At 36.5% G+C, this 22,282-nt stretch overlaps 1 protein-coding gene across 15 annotated transcripts in view; it reads left to right on the top strand.

The window, feature by feature from the left end:
* The window catches only part of SLX4IP (SLX4 interacting protein), a 113,322-nt gene that overhangs the window by 32,645 nt on the left and 58,395 nt on the right, over nucleotides 1-22,282 (top strand). For all 15 annotated transcript variants that reach the window (XR_016463961.1, XR_016463962.1, XR_016463959.1 and 12 more), the window contains 2 exons: nucleotides 4,454-4,543; nucleotides 7,732-7,855. Coding sequence is in view for 1 of the 15 variants with exons in the window: in XM_090134850.1 (XP_089990976.1) it covers nucleotides 4,454-4,543; nucleotides 7,732-7,855 (214 nt within the window). In the remaining 14 variants the exon portion in view is untranslated. The remainder of the gene's footprint in view (nucleotides 1-4,453; nucleotides 4,544-7,731; nucleotides 7,856-22,282) is intronic.

Here is a 22,282-nt window from a genome sequence, read left to right as displayed (position 1 = left end):
TAAGAAACTAAATTGCAACATTGACTTTCTAGAACCACAACAGTTATACTCAATTCCAGTACTGTACTGTAGGGACAAAGTCATTCTTGTCAATCCCATCTTCTGTTGTCGATACCTTAGGAGAGAGTTAGGTAAAGTAGCTCTCATCTCTGTCTACACCCACTGACCAAAGAGAAGTGATACACAGTAACATGTCATCCTGTGTCACCCTACTGGCGTGTCCAAGACCTAAGCAACGTCCTTACTGTTGACAATTAGAAAATAAATTAATGTAGATAAATTCTCTCGTATTATCTCCCAGTAAACCCAACTGCCATAAATGCAGGCTTCTGCGGAGATTAATATTTCTTCTTGGCCTGCTCTTTAAAATTTTAAACATACTGTAGTAATTATAACATTTTACAACAGAGGAGTGAAAACAGCATGTTGTAATCGCAAATTACCTTTCCACTATCTTGAACAAATACTGTGCTTCTATTTCTGCTTTTCAGCTCAGTTCTGACACAGGCAGGGAATGGTCTATGTCCTATCAAAACAACATTGAGTTTGCCCAGCTACTTGGAGAGTTTGCCCAGAGGAAAAATTTGTGTTTTGCAATTGTTTGAGCTCCAGCTACATGCCTCCATTCAATATGTGGTCTACAAAACTCTTACAGAACTGGGACCAGACCAGCATAGAGTGACAGCATAAATTCAGCTTAATGCTCTCATGCAATTTAGGCCTCTTTTTCAACGTTGTACCTGATAGAGCAGTTCTCCAAGACCAGTTCAGATGTTTAGATTAAGTAATGACTACTTAGCCTGGCTGTGGGTGATGAACGGAAGGGCTCTGTTTGCAATGAAATATTCTTGCATTACTAATACTTTAGAGTGGCAGATACATGCTTTAGAGAAGCAGATATTTAGGGTGTTGAAGGAGTTGTCTTGATTGATTTCATCTACTGATTTGGGTGGATCTCTCATACTTATGCACTTTAACAACAGCGTTAGCGCTTAATTTGAGAGTCTCTCTTATAATACACAGCTCCATCAGATTTGAAACTATTTAGATGTCTTTACATTTTCCTGGGGGTTGAATCATCATCATGTCTTTTTGTTGTCATGGTTTTGTGATTTTTGATATCAGTATTTCACATCATAACGTAATGTAGAGCTCTGGAAATTAGAGTTAATGCTCCAGTTCTGTGAACTGCTGATTTTCTGTGTACTTGCTTCTCAGAAGAGAAGAACTGCATACCCCAGAGGGCTTTTCATTTCCATTCAGAGGGTAAGATACAACTGCTGACAAGTCACAAGATGTCCCTTTTTTCCCTTTTTGCTTGTCTCTGCAGCATGTGCTCCATAGCAGTCTCACCTTCATAATTAGAATAAGGCTTTGGTTTTTGAATGCACTCTCTCTCATTTTATTTGATTTAATAGCTTCAATTCCAATTATATTGTATTATATAGTGTTATCATTGTCACGGTTTTGTTTTTAGTCCCATCTCTCTACTATTTTCCCCTTTCCCGGTGTTTGTGGGTTCCCCCCCCATTGGTCACGGAACTGGGTCAAACCAGCCTGTAAACCATTGACACTTGTTTTCAATTTTTTTCCTTCTTTCTTTCTTATATTTAATATTCTGTCTATCCACATCTTCTGAGAGTTTAATATCCTGCTTTGATGTGGTGTTCTTGTGTGCTCAGACTGCTTTTCCCAGAAGTTTGTCCTAAAGGCTTGTTCACTGCTTGCACCTCTCTGCTGGTATAGAATCTTTGAATAAAGATTGGAAAAGATGTCTAAGATCATCTAGTTTACCTGTCAACCCATCAGTGGGTATATGAACCCCTGACTGTAGGTTCAGTATTCCTAGCTTACTGGCTGAGTTTTTAAGTTGTTTTTTCTTTCCACTAAAACACTCATTCACTAGGCTGGTGGTGTTGATCTTATGCTCACTTTTTACTGTTGCAGAGTGATCCTGTAGATTTTTGAAGTAAAGAATGGCTAAGATCTACGTGTTAGCTCTTCCCTATAATCCACTGTTAACACCATCAGCCATTTGTAAAAACTTCTGAAAACTCTAGTAAATAAAGTAGAGTTCTGTTTGAGATTTTCAGAGGATAGTCTGGTTCTTTGCTGGATGCTCATTGCTCATTAAAATGCAGTATACGGCCTAAATACTGTAAAACTTTTCACAACCTAACAGAGCTCAAGTCTCTGGGCACAAATTTCTAGTTACTCTTCCAGTTATGCAGATCTTCAATCTTTTTTTACGGTTCAAGATCCGTAGTCCCGTTCTGCAAGCAGTAGAAGCAGCTGTAGATCCACCAATAAAACAGTGAATGGCTCAGCTTTGGGAATGTTTTGGGTTCATCTCTTCAGAGACATACAGTATGTCAGAGCAAACAAAAACCTACAAGCTTTGCAAGTTTTCCAGAACAAGCCAGTCATAATTTAGAAATGAGAAAAGGTAAAAAGAAGATGATTTTTTTTCCCCTGGTTTTAATTCTTAAATCTTGACCATTACAAGGATTTACACACTATTCACATGTATTTGTTTTTCTTTGAAGTATTACAAATGTTTAGTCTATTAGTGGTGTTGTAAAATAACTTGGAACTGTTTCAGCATCTTGTTTCAAATATGGTTACTTTCTGTTTTCGAGTTGTCTTAGGATTGATAAATGAGACAAATATTGTTATTTGAAAGAAAATAATTACAAATGCTATCTCATTAAAAACAAGTCTATGCTTTGCATGTGTGCATATGTCTGTATATCTATGTATATCTGTATGTATTTACATAAACAAAGGTTCTGCAGCAAGTACCAAATAGTGCAAGTTAGCACTCAGCATTAGATAATTGGAATTTTCTTGATATATCAAGCTCTTGTTTGTTGTTGTAAGTGACATACTATGAATAACTTACTTCCTCTCTGTACCTATAATATGCAGTGTCTGCTATAGCTTTGATGGTCAGTAGTCATCTCAAAAGTTTTTTAGAGCTAATGATTCACCAGAGATTTCTGAGAGATTTTGCCATCATTGTAAAGCTTGAAGAGGTTTGCTATTGCAGCCGTATGGCAGTTCTTGGTTCTCTGAAGAAAAGAGAATCCTTTTGATAAACAGATCAAAGCATTCTGTTCTTTCAGTGAATGATACCTATAAGTAACGTAGAACTAATTTCACGCTGCCTGCCTCATTTGCTCAAGTCTTGCATTCTGCTTACAATACGATATTAGTCATGCATTATATTTTAAATATAGTTAAATTATTATTTAAATAGGTCTGTTCTTGTGTAATTAGGCAATCCCACAAATACCTAATTTACCAAATGTGCTATCATGATTAGTAAAATCAGTGCATTAATCTGGTTGCTCATTGTACAAGCCATGTAGGTAAGGAGACTCTCAAAGACTTTTTTTTTTGCTATACCACAAGCCTAAAATTTAGACTTTTGGACTGTAGGTGATGAACAACTGTAGACTAAAAATATATACCATAGTATTTTTAGAAATAGTTGCATTTGCTCTGGAAATTCAGATGTGGGGTATGCAGATGTTTGCAGTGAGGGGCAAATATAGTGAGAAACTTAGAACAGAAAGTGTATGCTGCAGCATTGCCCTGAAAGGAAACAGATCTCAGTCTGGGCTGTATGTACACCTTTGAGGCTTGTCTGATAGCAGGATGTTCTTTCTATTCCATCAGGCATTCCAGATGTGCAGTTGCCATGACTGCACATGCCTAGTCTCAGAGAATGAGTTTATTGCACCACAGATGTGATGCAAGGAGCCAAAAAAGAGAGCAGAAGGTTTTATCTTGCAAGATCTTCCATTAAAGGAAGTATGAATGAGATTTGGTGCTGTGTCTCAGCAGAAAAGGGAAAATTTAGGGTTATGACACACCATACTTCTACATATGGCATGAGGCATTATTCTCTCTGTAGAGGTGATACAGCTTACAGCGGAATAAGGAGATGTGTATGTGACCCTTTGGGATGGAGCCTGCATTATCCTAGAAGTGTCTTGTAAGAGTAATAGTCTTATAATCATTGAACAATTAAAAGTATTGGCTGAATGACAGGTGCGAATGAGCATGAGGTAATTACCACAAATTCTTCAAACTTTACTGTTCCTTTTTTTTTTTTTCTTTTGGGAATTTGGTGAAGGAATAGCTTATTTTTTCCCATTTTCAAGGGGTATAGATGGAAGAAAGTTCAGAGTGCTTGATGCTTGCTGTTATAGTTTAAGGCTTTCTGTTAGCTACCCGAAGTATGTCTGGCACTCTGATTTCTCATTAAGTTCACTGATAAATATTAATTTGCAATTCCATACTTTGTAGTCTGCCAGAAACTTCTGCACATTGCTTGTTGTGTCTCTGACTCAGATGCATATGTATACTTGATTCTTTACTTCCTTGTCTCTTGACAGCTACAATCGAACCTTTTTATTTCTTTTTAATTTGTCTTTCTTTTTTTCAGTGTGGGAACTTTGCTGTTTTGGTGGATGTTCATATTTTGCCCGAAGGCTCCAATAAAGACACCAGCTGGTTTTCAGATCAGGAGAAGGAGGTACAAAAAATAACAGTTCTACTTCAAAAGCCTGTGGTCAAAGGGAAATGTTGGATAGCCTTGAACTGTTCTGTATTTTTTAGTGTTACGATGAGAGCATTGTTGGTTGTGCCTAACTGAATGGTTGCTGTGGGGCCCCTAAGTGAACTGCACATGCTTTTGGGGTCACTAATGGCCACTTTCTATTTCCCTTTTAATTTTTAAGCTCTGCATGTGTATGCATGTGGTTTTGATTCTTCTGACTTCAGTTTTAAAAGCATCTTTCTGACGGTATCTTTGTCTTTTGTAAATTGTCCTGAGTTATGAATAATGGATTGTGACAGGTATCACTTTTATAGAGCTTGTTGGTGAAAAGCCTGTTAACTGCTTTATCACATTTAGGAAAGTCTGAATGGTATTTTATTTAGAGAGTGAGTGTAAGAAAATATAATGTACATGCATAATAGGCAAGGTAATATATATAACAGAACTACTGTATCTCATTAAGGGAGATTATTAAACTTGATTTTTGGATGTATCATTTGAATATCCTGACAGCAGATGAAATCTTGGAAATACAGAGCCTCAGCGACCAATAAAATTATGAATGTAACTTTCATCAGATTCTGTGATTTCTGTAAGAATCTCATGATGAGTTACTGGCTGGAGTTTTCCCCTATTTCAGTCTGCATGGGAACTTGAGAAGTTCCCTGCTGAAAATGAATGCAAGACATGTTTGAGATGCCTGTGGACTTTCCCGCAAGTCTCTGTTACGGTAATTTTCAGCAGATAGCTTTCCTAATAATGGCATAATTAACTTGTCACTGCAGAGCATCCCTGTATGGTCACAGCAGTGTGTTTAAAGAAAAAGGAGAGAGAAAAAAAAACTGGCAAATTAGTGCTCAGAGGGAGTGAAGGCAGAATATTTATCAGGTTCACCCGATTTGTGCTTTAAGAATCAGACAAAGGAGAAAATATGGGAAGTCTTTTAGATTACTTTTTTCTTCAAGTAAATGAATACTCCTTAACACTTCTATTTATAATTGGCACTACCTTGGTTATAATTTTTAAGTGCTTTCAAAATGTATTCTGTATCATTGCCAAAACAAAAGATGTGAATTTCAGGAAATTAGATCATGAGTGATTTAATAAAGAGGCATGACGGGGCAGCATTCAGTGCGTTGCTGTGTGACCGTGTATTTTGAGAGAAGTACAAAGGGTGCATATTTTCAACAACCAAGAAGCGTGATTCCAATAGCTTTACAGTCTGCTTCCTGAAAGCCCTACACAGAGGCTTTGTTGTACCGGGGAGAAAAGGTCAAATTATGCCTATGTGTTTTTTTTATGGGTTTTTTTTTTTTATTGTTTTTGTTTTGTTTTGTTTTAATTTTCACTGCAACAAGTTTTTCACATCTCCAGAATTCATCACCTTAAGAGTGGTACAACCTTTGTTTGTTTTTTTTTTTGTCTATCTGAGGAACTGTGGGGAAAAGCAGATGCCTTTCAGGTGCCCTGTAACACAAGCATGGTTTGTGCTGATCCTCCCTTCCCCTGGAAGAAGTCGTAGCTGCTGTCTGTGGGTTGCAGAACCCTGCAGAAGGATAACTTGGGGGCATGGCTCGGTACTGCTGCAGAGAGGGAATGGCATGCTCTGCTGGTGATGCGATTCAGGGCAGAGAAGACTGCAGGCTGTGTGAGGCAGGCTGGGAGCTGCATACAAACCCATTAGTGTGGGGATAGTGTTAGAAAAGGCCGTGCAAGTTGTCTGGCTGGGCGCTTTACTGAGCACAGTCCCTGCATGCTGCTGCGTGGTGTATAAGGGTCATTTCGGACCGACATATGCAAATCACTAACTTGATGCTTTTCAGGAACTTTTCTCTTTCTGTCCTACTGTTTCTAGTTTTCCTGCCCTTTGTGTCCTCTTTCTTTTCCCCTAGAATAACAAACTCAAAGTTTTAGCCTTGTACTTGACAAAAGAACTATTTCTATTTTAGACTGATTTCTCCTCACGTCCTTGCTGTAATCTCTCCACTTTGCATACAGAAAGGTCTGAGTTATCAGTTCTGTTCAGTGGAGGTCTAGAAGAGAAGATTATCTTGAAAATTGATCATTTATACTTTCTTAAATATAGACCTGTATAGTTTTTTGTGGAGAACCAATACAATAAAATTTCCCTAAGCGTAACAACGGAATTAAATATTTTCCATGTAAATTAAGGAAATGTGTGCTTATCTTTTTGTTGTGGAAGGAACCACATACAAACTCCTTCCTCTGCTTTCTAGACTTTTCATTCTAACCTGAATGCACAGTCCTGTTGAAGGAATGTGTAAGGAGATCACTTTAACGAGTTAAACAGAGGAATAGGCAGATACTGTATTTTACAACTATACTTTTCAAGCAGAAAGGAAAGTGTATTTCTAGCTGTAAGGAGAAAATACTATTTGAGGTTGACCTATATATCTGTATTGCTCTCACTAAGAGCAATATGTTAAAAATGTTCTTCTGCATACTTGGTAGATAAATCCAAAGTAAATTTTAAGCCAAGATATTTTATGTTTGGTGGTACTAATATAATTTTGTCTGATGTCCAAACACTATAAAAAAGGTAAAATGACATATTTGTATGCAGCAGTGTCATTTCTATGAGCACAAAGTTAGACATAATAGAAAATAAAAATTCTGAAGTAAGAGGCACAAATGTGTGTGTGCCTTAATCTGAAAGCTTGATCTAATATTTGAGATAAATATTTTGCTTTTATATCAAGGTATTTCTTTTTCATAATTTGCATGCAAAATAATTTAATTTTCTTTTGAAAACAATGGTCTTTAATGTCATAATCTGTTTTTATTACTAAAAACTTCAGCGATTTTCTATAAATAAATTGCACTATGCATTGTGTCCTATCTGAATCATAGTATTTACTCTCTTATTCTTCCAAACTGCAGAAGAAATTATTAAAATGTTTTTTTAAAAAAGAAGGTTTAGAAAAGCTGTTAGGATTTCTTTTCCTTGTTCTAATGTATTTCTTAAGTATTGTGCTTCTCACCGCTGTGTAACACCACAGTACCTGATTGCAGACAGTATTTTTTTTTTATTCTCACCTGTGTGTAATCAGTACCTGATTGCAGTACCAGATTAACGTTGGAGAGATTTTGTACCTTCATGCACTTGTTGTGCATGCAGTGCTTAGGAAATGTTGACATTTCAGGAGGTCTGCATGTACCTAGAAGAGGTGGTTGTTTCACGGATCCAACGCTACTTGGAAGCGCCTAAACAGCGTGGTCAGTGGAAGTCAGTGGAACATGCATCATCAACTCCTCTGTTCATTACAGGTAAAATCAGTAATTTAATCTATAAAACAATAAAACAAGGTAAAATATGGTGGAAACTGTTGTTCTTTACTTTTTCATGAGAAACTTCCCATCACAAAATCTAGTAAAGCTAAAATATCTGGAGTTTTGGGGTTTGAAATTACTTTGGCTACATTTTTGAAAAAAACAGGGATGGGTTTTAATTCTTTGTACATTGTTGAAAAATTGACATCTCACTTGTGCTATTAAATTAACATGAGAAACTATAATTGAGCAGAATAAAAGAATCCATGTTCCTCTAAAAACAATGGAAAACTGTCTTTTTTCTGAAGTCAGGTACATTTGTACATTTTTGTACATTTTTTATTCTAGAAATATTTTTTTCTTCCTCTTGCCATTTATTCATTCTTTAAAAACTGCTGTGTTGTGATAAGTGGCATCTGTTGTTTCACCTGTGTTACTACAGATTTGTAATGCTAATGAAAGGTAATGAAGTCAGTGACCTTGGAGGGCTTTGATGGGATAATTACTGTGCAGAAAAGAATAGTTGCTAGAGCATTTACCCAACTGGAACAACTGTGTTGGATTTTTATGTGTGTGAGGGTAGTGAAATCACTAGATGCAATTCCAGTATACTTTTCTTTAAAATAAAAAATAATGATTACTGTAGCTTTTCTTCAAATGTTAGGACCTAATGGCTTGCCAGTTTTTCTTTAATGTTATTTCATTACCTGTTCTAGTTAGGTGGGTTTTAAGAAGTTAATAGGCTTATTTGTTTGTCCTACATTTGAAAATAAAGCTATTTTAAAATTGTTCTGAGGAAATTAATAGTTTTAGTTTATTACCAGCCTGGAGGATGTTATAAACTTGTTACTATGCTTTTCTACTTCTGATTGAACAATTAGAATTTTCTTACGCTGAAAGCAGAGGACCACTGCAAAGGGTGAGATGGGAAATTCTGAGATTTGTTGAGATTTTTCTGTATTTTCATTTACTGAGTGATATTTTTCACTGATTATTTTCTTAAATTTCTTGCCTCAGTCAAAGTATGTTTTCAAAACCAATGATTTTGTAAGGTAAAACTATCAGACAAGTTGATTGTTTTTGCATATGCAGACAGATACAGTAGTTCGAGGGAGTTCTTGAGATTTTAATGTCCTGTATGTTCTTTCGTATTGCAGACTTTTCAGTCAGAATACTGGTATGCTGTTCAACAGCTGTGAACTGATCTGCTTGACTCTTCCCCTTGTTTTGTGAAAATGAAGGACTTCAGGTCATCAGTAATATCTTTGATAGTTTTAGATGAAAGAGTATTTAGTTTGGATGAGACAGAATTTCCGTTTCATGACTTTTCTGCATTTAATCTTGACATCAATAATTAACACTAAAAAAAAAAAAAAGTATGCAATAAGGAACATTCATGTTGAACTTAATTTCCAAATCTCTCTTCTTCCCTCAGCCCACTTTGCTCAGGGCTGTAATTTGTAAGAAAGGAGTGCTTTGTTCAAGAATCAAGTTTATTCAAGTTACATTCAAGTCTATTCTTACCTGAGAAGGAAATAGCAGATATAGTAGGTGGGTGTTCACCGGAGCAGCTGGGACCTACCTCTGAGAGACTGACCCTTCTAGGTGAGCCACAAGGCTAGAACTCTTTCTCATGTGTTTCACCTTCCTTTCTTTGGTCACAGTTCTGGTGGAGTGTTGTTGAAGAACAAGGATCTGTAATATTCTCAAACAGATGAAGCGCAAGATAGCTGGATAGCTGGCCAGTGCTAGCCTGACAGTATTTTGAAGTATACAGAGAAATGTGCAAGCTTCGTCTGTGGCTAACTACGTTGGTATTCTTTAGCTACTGCTGGTAAAATATTTAAGCTTGCAGTTACTGTTGCATTTGGAGGCTATTAGAAGTTTTTGAGTTCTTCAAACTGGATGTGGTTTCTTTTTCTCAAAGTTATGCAAGTCTGTGTCTGGAGTTTTGCTGCAGTAAAATCACCAGTATTGCAGGTCAGAGTGTGTTTGTGAAGAAGATGTTTATTAATTGGTTGTTTGCTCAGCACTCCACTCTTGTTTGGACTTGCATCTTTTGGGGTTAATTTCTGTTAGTTTGTATTCAAAAATTATTGGAATCAGAATTATTAGTTCCGGTTAGTAAGCTTTTAGATGACCTTTAATATCTAAGTGGCTGTATGGGAATTTTCATCAGAAATAGAAACCAAGTTACTTTACTTTGGTTAGCAGATCCAGTTCTGCTTTCTAGATCTATAGAGCAGACTGGCTACCATTACTATTTTGAAGGGAATTTCTTCAGCTGTCTTTTAAATATTGACATACTATTATGTTTAGTGTTAGTATTAGTTATTGCCGCCTTTCAATTTAGTGGCACAAAATGTAAACGTCCATTTGTGTAACTTGTAAATCTATGTTTCTTTTTCAAGTTACACCCACACAGCAGTATGTGGTGGGTCGCATACCATCTCATTAGGAAATCTGTGGGTGTTACACATAGGAGAAAAAAGAAAGAAAGAATGGAAAAATGAGAGAAAGTAGCCAAGACAAGCAAGTTCTTCCTATTCTTCCTTCTGTCTGAACAATTTCCCCGCCCCTCCCAAATGGCCAGTAAGAACAATATGCCAAAGTAAGCTTTAATTTATTCTTTGGACATAGGCTTTGGTATAAACTTTCCATTTCCTGAGTTTAATTAATGTCTGAAAGTGTTTAATTTTGCTTTGTTTTATCTTTTTTACAGAAATGTAAAATGAGGTAGATTTTAAAAGATTTGATTTTGCCTGTATCCAATCTGCATGGCCAAAATCATGTAGGAAGGGCATTAACAATATATGGTTTGCTTGCATTACTTCAAGTTCAGTGAATTTAAGCCAACCAACAATAATAATTGTAATAATAACAATAAACATGTATTAGCAAATTTAACTCATTCAAAAAAACCAAACTGTACTTAGCAGTTTCATGTTGTATTAGCTTTAAAGTTAGAACTATTCTTTGTGTGTATATATATATAAAATATATACAAATATGTTTTCAGTTTGCACCACTTGTGCTGCTCAGTAACATATAGCTGTTTTTATTGATGATATTGAGCATCTTTAGTCTTAGTGTCACAGTATTCATCCAGATACAGAAAGGCTGTAGGCTTAAATAGGCTAAAAGCAAAGCTTGGCTTTTCACCTTCTCCGAAAGTGACTGTTTCTGATGAAGAGTAATAAAAATTAAGTGAATAGAGGCTATAAAGAGGATCATATAGAGATGCTGTATACAGGAGCTTGACAAAGAGAGGACTGCGGAAAATTAAGGAAGAAGCCAAAGTTCACATGGATGTAGAGGAAAGAAAAAGGAGAACGTGTAAAGAAAATGTGGCCACCTTAGAAATGGAAGGAAAGAGGAAAGGAAGAAGGTATCTTGTAAACAGACCTCCTCCTCCTTCCCTCTCTTGAATGTGGAGAAAGTTCAATATGTTTGTATCCAAATCATTTTCAGATCTTTTTCATTCCTTCCCTAGCATCCTTGTTATTTGTCTTGGCTTGATGGTGGAACGTTTTTGCTCTGATTTCAGATCGTTGTATTGTACTGTGTTTCCTACTGTGGAAATAATTAATCACATGGCACAGATAGTTCACAGCCTGATTTTATCTGCATTCTCTGGAATAGAGTATTTTTTAAAAATATGTTGAAGCTTGTTTTCTTAGAACAGTTGAGCTAATTGTGATCATATTTTCTGTCTGTTTCTGTTTGCCTGTCCATCTTTTCCCCTTGATTGCTTTTCTTAAATTGGCTGAACTTTATGACAGGTAGAAATTTCAGGGGATATGTTTGCCAGGAATTGACTTCAGATAAGCTTACTGAAATGAGGAAGAGGAAGAAGTGCAAGTCCTTTGAGTAGTTTGGCCTTACAAAGACCCAGTGTCAAAGTTCACATCTTATTGAATATTAAAAAAAACAAACAAAAAACCAACAACTGAGATTCTATTTCAGAAGAAAATACATTTCATTTGTTCTGTTTCTCATGAAACTTTTTTTTTTTTCTCATATAAACACAAAAAATATTCTGTGTTCACTATTTCTGTAGTAATTGAAATGTGTGAAGTATGCATAGGCTAAGTTCTCTGTTAGAATTCTGTGGCAGCAGAAGTGATTTAAAGTATTCCCACTTGTCTAGCTTTAAACTCTTATTTCTCTGTGGTGAAATAGCATTAAGTTTGTTTTTAACAAGAATTGTTTCATCTGTCTTTCTTAAAGAGCAACTCCACAAATCATTTCTGATCTCCTTTTATTCTTTTTCCCCCAGTCTGAGAACAAGTGGGCATCCAATGAAGTTATTGGAAGTCTAATTGGTTAGCAGAGCTGTGGAATTCTTTGCCAATGAGGGTGATACATGTGTTCACAGATTTGGGCAAAAACGTGAGAGAAGAACCCAGGAAGGATATGGAATTCATGGAAATCTCTTTGTGCTCACTGAAGGTCTGAGCTGAGAAGGCTAGGAGAGAACTGGGGAGAAATAATTGCATAAAGTTTTATCTTCCATTCTGTCCTTTTCTAGTCACATTAAATGCCAGACACTAAGCTATACAAACCTTTGATCTTATCCAGTATGGCCTTTCTTACCATCATAAGGAAAAGGCCTGCACCGTAAACTTTACTATGCCAGGGAGAGGTTGGTGTATTTCAAAGATTGTCAGAGGAAATTCTAGGCTTTCTAGATTGAAGGTTCTGCATTTGTCTTTTTCCTGATTTTAAAATGTTACTCACAGGATTTAGCAATTGCTATCTTTGTCTTGGGACATTTGCAGGTGTAGCACCAGATCTGTTGAATGCTTTCTCATTTTAGTTCTGCCCAAGGTGCATCCCTCAGGTGAAGTTATTTATAATCCTGGGTAGGATATGAAATACTATTGTATTTATTTTAGAGATACCCTATAATGAAATGTTTTATATAGATACTGTTGAAAAGAAATATATCGTTTGCTTAAAATAATAGGAAAGTTGTGTAATTTGCTGTATGTCTTCAGTTCAGAAAACAGGCTTTGCTTCTGATGTTTAATTAATATCTATTTAACTCATTGATTTTTTTTAATTTTTAATTTTTATTTTTTTGCTCACTTTCATCCTGTTTCTATCTTTTGGTTCTATATGTTTTTTTAATTCATTTTATGAAGAGAAAAAAAATTGAAATTACTGCAGTATATGCATGTGAGCAAAGTCTGGGGCTGCATGGACAAGCATGACAGCTTCTATATTTAAGTAAGCTAAAAAGGTTTTCTGTAGCATCCAACTAGAATTGCATAGTAGTCTTGCTGTCAATACCTCGGTTTATGCAAAGGTACGTACATTTATGCAAATTAAAAATTTTTTTGTTGTTGTTTTCACTGTATAGCTATGAAAGGAGTAAGTAGTCATTAACCTTTATTTACAAAGTGGAATTATGTCTTCTCTTTCAGTGACACTGGCTAGAAGCTAATAGTCAATTCACCCATCCAAAACATGCAGCATATAATTAATTGTATCTAATTACATCTAACTTTGCAAATCTAGTGGTTTAAACTCTGTTCATAAGTAATAGAAGTAGGTGGGTGGTTGTCACTTCATCTGGTACATTTTAAAATACATCTTTGGATGATGTGAATCTGGAAGAACTTGTTTGTCTGTATCAGTTAAAACTGGAAGTCAGAATACAAGCTTGTAGATGTTGCAAATTAAGCAAGATTAACTTGACTTTTAATTTCTGCTGTACATGATTGATATTCAGTTGAGAATATCAAAATGAATCTCATTTTGACTGGGGCATTATATTGCTACTTTTTGTAGTATAACTTAGCACCTACCAGTTTGGAATCTGTATGGAGGGATTTTGAAAATAGATCCCTAAACACTGGCTATTTCTTACATCACTAACAGATTCTTTGCACATCTGTTCATCTTGGAGGTACTTTTTTGTGTGCACTGTACAGTTTTTAAAGCTTCCACCTTCACCTGGAAGCAAGAATAGGATATCAGTATTCTTTAGATATTATATATGTACATGTTATCTTCTTTAGACCTGCTTGAACATGAGGAACAGTGGGAATGGATTTTAAAGTGCTTGCTGTTCCAAGAGGATTTTTCTAAGGAATAAATTTGACTTTTTGAGCTTCCATCCATAATGAACACGGCAAACCAGTTTTCTGCTGGGAACATTTCATAGATTCCACGGTCTGCATCCAAAAGATGCTCAAATTCCTTTTAGTAGAGTATCTAAGATATTGCAGGAGAAATGGTCAGTATGAGAGAGCTGATTTTCCTTAGCTGTCTGATTTTTACAAATAAATCTGTGGGATTGCTAGGAGACTGTGCTGCTTGGAACATTCCACAGATCAAGTACAAATGTCATCATCTTCTAGTGAGGACATTTTGGCAATAACAAATGCATTTTCCTGAAGCAAAGTGTGTGGAAGCATCTAACTCTCGTCTGGTCATATATTTGTGTTTGGCTAAATTTTAATGTAGTATGAATATGCCTTAGGATTTTTTTTTTTTTTTCTCCCTAGATCGTATATGTAAGAGTGCATTTATAGTTTGTTTGTGTGCATACTGGGCCTACTTGCTGGGTATCTTTACATTCCTGTTGTGGTTCTTTTCCATGTGCAGCTGTGGTGACCGTGTGCTTAAGTTGTCTCAAACAAAAAAATCCTACAGAACTTCTGAAATTCTCTGTGCTGGTGAGACATGGATTCTCTTGAGGTCATAAAAAATCATTGAGCAATGGTAGCAGTCACTGAGTTTTGCAGGTCTGTTTTAGTAGGCATATGTTTACAACATATACAAGATCTTCATCAGTATCTTGGATTTGGGAATTTCTTGTAGAACTATAAAAATAAAAGGAATACAACTGTGAAAATACAGATAATGAAATTGGATGTAAAGGGAACTGTTTCTAAGGGGAGAAGAAAGAGTCTTTAAAAACTAACTTTGTTATCTTCTTTTGTCTTTTCAATTAGTTCACATTATAGTAAATGAGGTGGGAAAAAATAAGGATTTTTTTTTTTTTACATTGACATGATATAGGATTCCTTTAATTAAAAAAAAAAAAAAAGAAAAAGAAAGAAAAAGAAGATACTGTAAATATTTCTAAAGGGAGCAACACTATTTTGTTTACAAAGTAAGCAAGATAGAAAAAGGATCTGAAATAAAGTCTAAAAGAAATATGATTTCCTTAGAAATATTTGGAAGAATTTACTTAATTGCAACCAGAAGTTTGACCTGGAAGTGTAATGTTTTGACCTTTTAGCTGCCTGGTTTCCTAAATGTGTTGTTTTGTTCCCTCTAAACTGTGAGAAAATCTGTTTTACACATCTTTAACCCTTTCGTTCTCTACAAATGTTAGTAATGTCTCCAAACTATAACCAGCAATCTAACAAAACCAGAAACTTAAATTTCATTATCATATAAAGAAGAGAGAAAATTACAAACATTTTTGTGGCTTATTTACATTTGGAAGTTTTTTCTGTAAAGCCTTAGAAATGTCTGTAGATAGAGATGGAAGGCCAGCTCATGGGAAGAAAAAAACAAACTCATGCATACTTTCCTTATGTAAGTAAGTCAGAGAAAGCAATTATCTGATTCTGTCAAGGTGCTAGCTATATTGTTTATTACACGCTGAGTATTTCCACTGTCTGAAAATGACATGACCGATAGCCCATAATCAAAACTATATCTGCTGAACTTTGCAGAGACTGGATCTTAATTTATTAAAAATATATGGAACTAAACTGAAATTTAGTAGTGCAGCAAATAAAGAAGACTTTTACTTGAGAGGGGAAAAAAGACTGAATGCAATATTGAATATGTATTGTAGACATGGTAACAGGATTTGATGAATTCAATCAACCTCAGACAAGATAATCTCACACAGAGCAAAGTATAGTTATCAAGGCAGAAACATTCTACCTTTAGGTGATCAGTATAAACATGTGAGAAAACAAAATGATGTAGATGGCAAAGCTTGCTTAAGAGAAAAAAATAGAAGTCCTCTCTGCAGTCCATCATTTGTTTGCTTGTTTAAAGATATTTAGATTTCTTTAGTGTGTGTACATTTGTGTCATGGGATATAGGTGATGCTTGTCTGTTCTTTTCTCTTGTATTTCCATGGCACTTGATAAGCTCACAGATTCCATCCTTTTTGATTTTGCTATTGAATATTGAGGAGTGGATGTGTTATTTAGCTTTTTTTCACTTAGTATCTAGTACACTGATGCCAGAGCCCACAAGATATTCAGCTGTGTAATTCAAATGGTCCCTTATAATACTGTACTCTTGAATAAGCTTAATGGAGCAGCTTGCTGCATACCCTTCTGAGATTAGGTGCCAGCTCTTTGCACCTCAACCCGCACCTGATTCACTGCTTGAGCCAAGTGGCACTGGTCAGATGATCACGATCTTTGGTTGTTCATGGGACCTATATATCACAGCTTATGAGAGGAAAAAGGTGGACACTTGTTTTGAGGTAGAGCATTTCAGCAGCTGACTTAATTATGACCTATTTGCTAGCTGGCATTTTAAAAGAGAAAATACAGAAGACTTCATTGTCGAGGCCTTCCTCCTATTTGCTGTGCTCCAAAATTTCTTCCTGTTCTGAGTTTTTGGAAGCCTAAGAAGAGACTGTTGTGTGAAAGTACCCGTGAACCCCCAGTGACAAAATTGTGAAATGTATACTGGTTCCAGTCCACAGGCATCTCCTGGAACTTGCTTGCTTTTGAAGTGTCTCCTGGATGATAGGGTAGAAGAAAAGAGGGATCACGGACATCAACATCTGCCTCTTGGTTCCATATTCACTGCTGCTATATATCAAATTCACCTTTGGAGAATGTACATTTTCACATTTTATGTTGTCTTTTTAAAGTTCTGCAGAAGATATCTGTTACTGGCTTTCCTTTCCCACTCGTGCCTACACCTGTCTCCAGAGGCAGACTATCTGGACTTTTTCACCAAACCCATGGATTTTGAACATGTGGATAAATGTATATTGTATCACATGGCTACAAAACTTGTTCCTGATGTTTTTAGTGACCCTTGCCTAAAGACCTTGTTATTAGCAGAAGATGAAAGTCTTTTCAGCTATGGGGTTAAAACCGTTTCCTCTTGGGGAATATGATTTTACAGAATTTACTTCCTATTACCAGAAGGGGAAAAAAAAATAGAGCCTGCAAATCTGTCAATGATTTGATTGCCTTTGGGAATCTTTTAGCACTGTAGTATTGGCACCTACAATGATGTTGTGATAATAAGATATTAAGAGGAAACAGTCATATTAGCTAAATTCTGAAAAGTTCATTTTCACATTCTGGTTGAGTTTTTATTCTAGACTTGACTTTGTTTGCAGAGATTCCTGCCATTTCAAATATGAAATCCTCTCTTCTAAGAATTTAATGGCATCAAAAATTTTTGTATAGTGCACAGATGTCTTCAAGGAATGAAACTGGCTGAAAAGACATCTATTTTTAAAACTAGTTTGTGCTTTAAAGACCACTCTATGCATTCCCTCAAACCCTGAAAGTTGTATTTGTCACCATCACAGTGCCTGTTTCATTTTAGCTAAATTCCGCCTTCTACAGCCTTACTTTAATCACTGCTAGGAATTCAGTGATGTAAGTACATGACATTGTGTGATTTGAATGCAACTGTGTCTGGCTGAATTTGGGCAGATGCTCAGCATGATTCTGAATGTACAACGTGTGTGCGCATGTGACATCAGGCAGTTTTTCCCTGAGCTGTTGGTGCATGATGATACAGCTACTTTGAAGAGACTTGAGATTTTCTTCTGCTGCTGCTTTGTGCTGTGTCACAGTATTTACTGCAGGGTTTATTTTTCAGTTGTCAATGCCTTTTGGCAGGTATTGACAGATACCTTCCTCCTCCTAAGTTGTCAGGCCTGTTCCAGTGGTTAAAGTGCTCTTCGCATGTGGCTTGGTCAGGACTACAGTTTATGCATTAGAAACAACAAGGATTCATAAGTAGCTTTCAGTTTGTGTGTTGAAGCCTGTCACAGTAAATGATACGGTCATAAAGATCAACCAAATGTTAAAATCAAATCTTGTCTCCTATTAATTAGAAAACAACAGTCTGTGGGAATGGTGCACTGATCTTCAAATATATGACTTTATCTGCTTGGATACACTAGCAGCTGATGCCAGCTATTATTTCTTCTACGTTATGAACGAGTTGTGAGAAAGCTGGATCGGTGTGCCTCTTCATCTCTGGGTATAGTGATGGGAGGGTGGTCTTTTCCTTCAGAGCTGCTGAGGATCATCATCAGATGCATTTCTCACCTTGAGTCTGCATGATCTGATACATGCTTTTCTTCAGTTCTTTTCTCCAGAATGCCTATGACAGTCAGGCCAATAAATGCCTTATAGTACATCCAGTTTGCTCATTATAGCTCTGATGGGAGAATAAATCCTACACCTCCTGGTTAGCAGAGAGCCCTGCAGCCCTGCTCTGCTCTTGCTTTTAGATTTCATCATATGGCTCGATCCGGTTTTGCTGCTAATGGCTCATATGCTGAAAGTTTTAGATGATTTGCTATGCTCAACTCTCTATACTGTGACAGCATAAAGGATTCTGGTAAGCATATCTTGTCCTGTCTTAATCCAGTTTGTTTGAAGCTTGCTTAATTTCTTTACCCCAACCAGGGATCCTGTTCTCTGATAGGAGCCAAGTCTTTGTCCCATGTCCTCTACGAGCCAGATCTCTTAACTGCATTATCAGGTGGCCTGTGCTGAAAAGACTTGGCAAATAGAAGAGTAGTGCTATTACTGATAAAATTATGAAAGGGAAGAGTAAGGGGAAAAAACAATAATCAATTTTTGTCTCTACTTGGTTTAAACTGGCTCTAAGGTACCCTGGACAATACAGAAGTACATTGCTGAATTTATTTGCAGATATAAGAGTTTTCAAGAACAAACTTTGCATATTTGTAATGTGAGGAAGCTGTTGGTAGAACTGTAAAGAACAGAGAGTCTTTTGGTTTTCGGCATGGAAAATAGAACCTGCAGTGCTGTGTTAAATGCCTTTAGCTTGTGTCTGACTCTTCTGACATGTGCATGCATGCACACAAACAAACAAGTACATATAAATATAGTCAATACAGCACCCAGGCTTTTCTCTTGTGCCACACTTACTGTATATAAATCTGGTGGCCAAAATGCTTTTTTCTTAACTATTAAGAAACAAAAATAAAAAATTAAGGTGGTATTGATGTTTTTCATTACATAATTACTTGCAGGTACTTATCACTTTCAATAATGAAAATTGAAGAAAATAATTTAAAACTTCTTTGAATTGAGGGAATAATGTATAGAAAGGCTGCATGAGATCCTCAGCTGTGTAAGTTGGTCTGAACCCACTGTTTGGAGTATGAAAATCTGCACTAGGTGAAGATCTGTTACATTTCTTCTCACTACCTATGAAGTTGATAGGGTTTTTTGGGGGAGGATCTGAGGGTGGTGATATGGAAATTCCATACCCACTTGGAACCCTGCAAAAGCTCAGGAAACCTGAGTAGCTTCTTGTGTTGTTCTTTCCCTCCCATTCTGCTGCCTTTAGTTTATCCTATACTCAGACTCAAACTTACATGCAACACTTCCCATTTGCTTTTAAATCTTGTCTAAATTAGAGCTCATGACCTCGAACAGATAATGTGAATATGTGCATTTGTTATGGGGGAGGAAATCTGCACAATCACCAGTAAGTTTAGAACAAAATACTTTTTCTTTTTTTTTTTTTCCTTTTGAAGTTTACAAACGATCAGGAATTTGGATTGGGTGATGAATAATTTTAAGTGGAGAAGTATGACCGCTATAAAGGACTGTAATAATATGTCTGTAGAGCACTTTGAAGATGAAAAACTTTATGTACTGTAAACACTATTACTAGTGTAGCTTAATCTGGAATAATTAGCATGAGCAAAACGTAATTTTATTTAATGTAAAATACAGTAGTTCAGTAAGTCTGATGCACCTGTGTATTTATTTTCACATTGCAACCAAGGAAATTCATCCTCTTTTCTGACATATGTTACAAGGCTTTGAGATTTTGCTTTACATGCTGGTCCAAGATGACCTGCCAGAAATGTGAAATGCCTCAGCTAGGAGGTAAAAAGAGATGTGGGTTTGGATTTTGGTTTTTTTTTTTTTTTCATTTGCTTGTGTTTAAAGACGGTATAGAAGTGTTGTGCAACGTGTCAAATATGGAAGTGTTCAGGGGGCAAGTCAGCCTCCTTGAACTTGTGCTGTGGCTTTGGAGAAGACTTGAGTGAGTTTTGTTACAGAGCCGTGCAGGTGCCAGATTTTGCTGGGAAGCGAACACCTGCCAGGCTGCTCCAGATAACTCAGCAGCTCGGAGGCATTTTCCCAGGCTCCCAGCTGAATGGTCGCTAATAGCCGTGGGAGAGGGCTTCCCACTGCTCCACACTGCACCACAGCCGCCTCTTGGCAGCCTCCTGGAAGCTCAAGGCAGCTTGGCTGCAGCTCCTTTGGAAAGGAAAGCAAGTGTTGCTGGATAGTTTTACAGTACAGAGTCAGTGTCTGATACTTCCTCTCAGTGTCTTGGGACCATGAAATATAACAAGCAGGGCAAATTACCATTCCCTTAAAAGGCAGCACTCACTGGGGCATGTTACAGCTGAAAGTGAACTGTGGCTTTTCTAGAATTACTTCTATTCAGTCACGTTTGGGGTTCCTTTTTTTTTTATTGTTATTTTTTATTTTTTGGTTGGTTGTTTCTTGCTGCTGGGATCTGATCTTTTGGATTTAGAAGAAAAACAAACCTCCAAACTACTTTTTTTCTTTCCTTCCTCTGTTGGTATTCTACAGACGGAGCTATGTCTACATTTTATGGTGAAGAGGAAATCAAAGATTGGTCCGAGTAGGTTTGCTGATCCCAAGATGTGTGAAATTTCTCTGTTACTGGCTGCAAAACAGTCTTTGTAGCTTAGGGTAAAGCTTGAAAGGAATGCTTAAAAAGTTAATGCTGGATTATTTTTCCTTCCTTCCAGATAAAATGATGAGCAGCTTTGGTTCTCTCTGTGTATATACTGGCCTTCTTTCCTGGAGCATACTTTACAGCTTACCCTGAAGCCATGTTAGCATATGCTGGTATATAAACAGTACTGATAGTGGACAAGTCTGAATTTGAGAGCAGATGCACACTCATGCTGAGTAAGCGTGTAGAAAGTTTAAAAACTTGCAAGCTGCATGAGATTGTCAGACAAGATGTCCTTTTGGCTCTTAGTTTTTAGCTTCATATTTCGTGAAGCAAAAATGGCTAATGGGATAATATATTTCTCTTGAAGGAAGCAGAAAGAGGTTATTGCACTTTTTATAGCTCTGCAGTAATCCAGACTGTTTTAATACTGGAAAGTTTGTGAACTGTAGTTGACTTTATGGGCAAGATTAGATGTCACGTATGAGAGGATTTTAAAATACTTGTTAAACATAGCTGTATGGTAGTTTCAAAATATAGGTATTTTGAATGCAGTGCATCAGTAAGTACAGCAAATCATCTTTACTGGCTTTTTCAATGAAGTCAAATATAAATGGTCATGGGAAGTCCTAGTAACTAAAATTCTTTTCTAGTACTAGTCCCTTTGGGCAGAGATTCTTACCTCAGTTGCCAATTCCTTATCAAGGCTCTACAATGCTCAAGCAATCAGGCTTGAGGTGACACTGCAAAAATCGTGTAGAGCTGTCTGGCATCTCTTATTTATATGTTTTACTGGGTTGGAGGTATGTGTTCTCCAGAGAACAGTAACTGAAGAATCAAGGGCCTTGGAGAGGAATTTGATATTTTGTTCACACCATTTGTCAATTAAATATGATTAAATACTTCTCAGAGAATACCAGAACAGCATGAGAAATAATCAGATGTGCTCGTCACCTGATTCTTAAAAAAATGTCAGGAATGGTGTACCGTGCTTTTCTGTGTAAAAACAGAAGATTCACACATTTTCATTTCTGTTCCTTGCCAAGAAAAATACCTTAGGAGTATCCCTGACACACAGAAGTGATAAGATTCTTACTGACTTTTAGGAAATTCATTGTGAAGTTGCACTTTTATGCATGCAACTTTTTTGGCATTACAGAGATCACAGTGGAAATGCTATCGTCATGCTAATAGCTTACTAATATGAAAGGCAGATTCCTTGCTTTGGCTAGCCTTACCAACAGTGTTAAAGAGCTGTGGATGCCAAACTGGAAATAGCTAAAAGTAATTTTCTTTAATTGAGTTCATAAATATACAGTTAATAAAGATGATGGATTACATCCAAATCTTTCTGTAGCACTCATCATTTTCAAGGGATGGTTTAACTTGTCACATCTTGACTTGATCTTTAAAGGGAAGTCAGAATTTAGGTATCTTCCCGAGGGGAAGGAAAAAAGATGGCTGATAAATTTCAAGGGT

This window comes from Phasianus colchicus, chromosome 2 (assembly GCF_987193195.1).
Source record: "Phasianus colchicus chromosome 2, bPhaCol1.hap1.1, whole genome shotgun sequence".
NCBI lineage: Eukaryota > Metazoa > Chordata > Aves > Galliformes > Phasianidae > Phasianus > Phasianus colchicus.
Note: the sequence above shows the minus strand (reverse complement) of the source record. Positions and strands in the feature narration are given on the sequence as shown.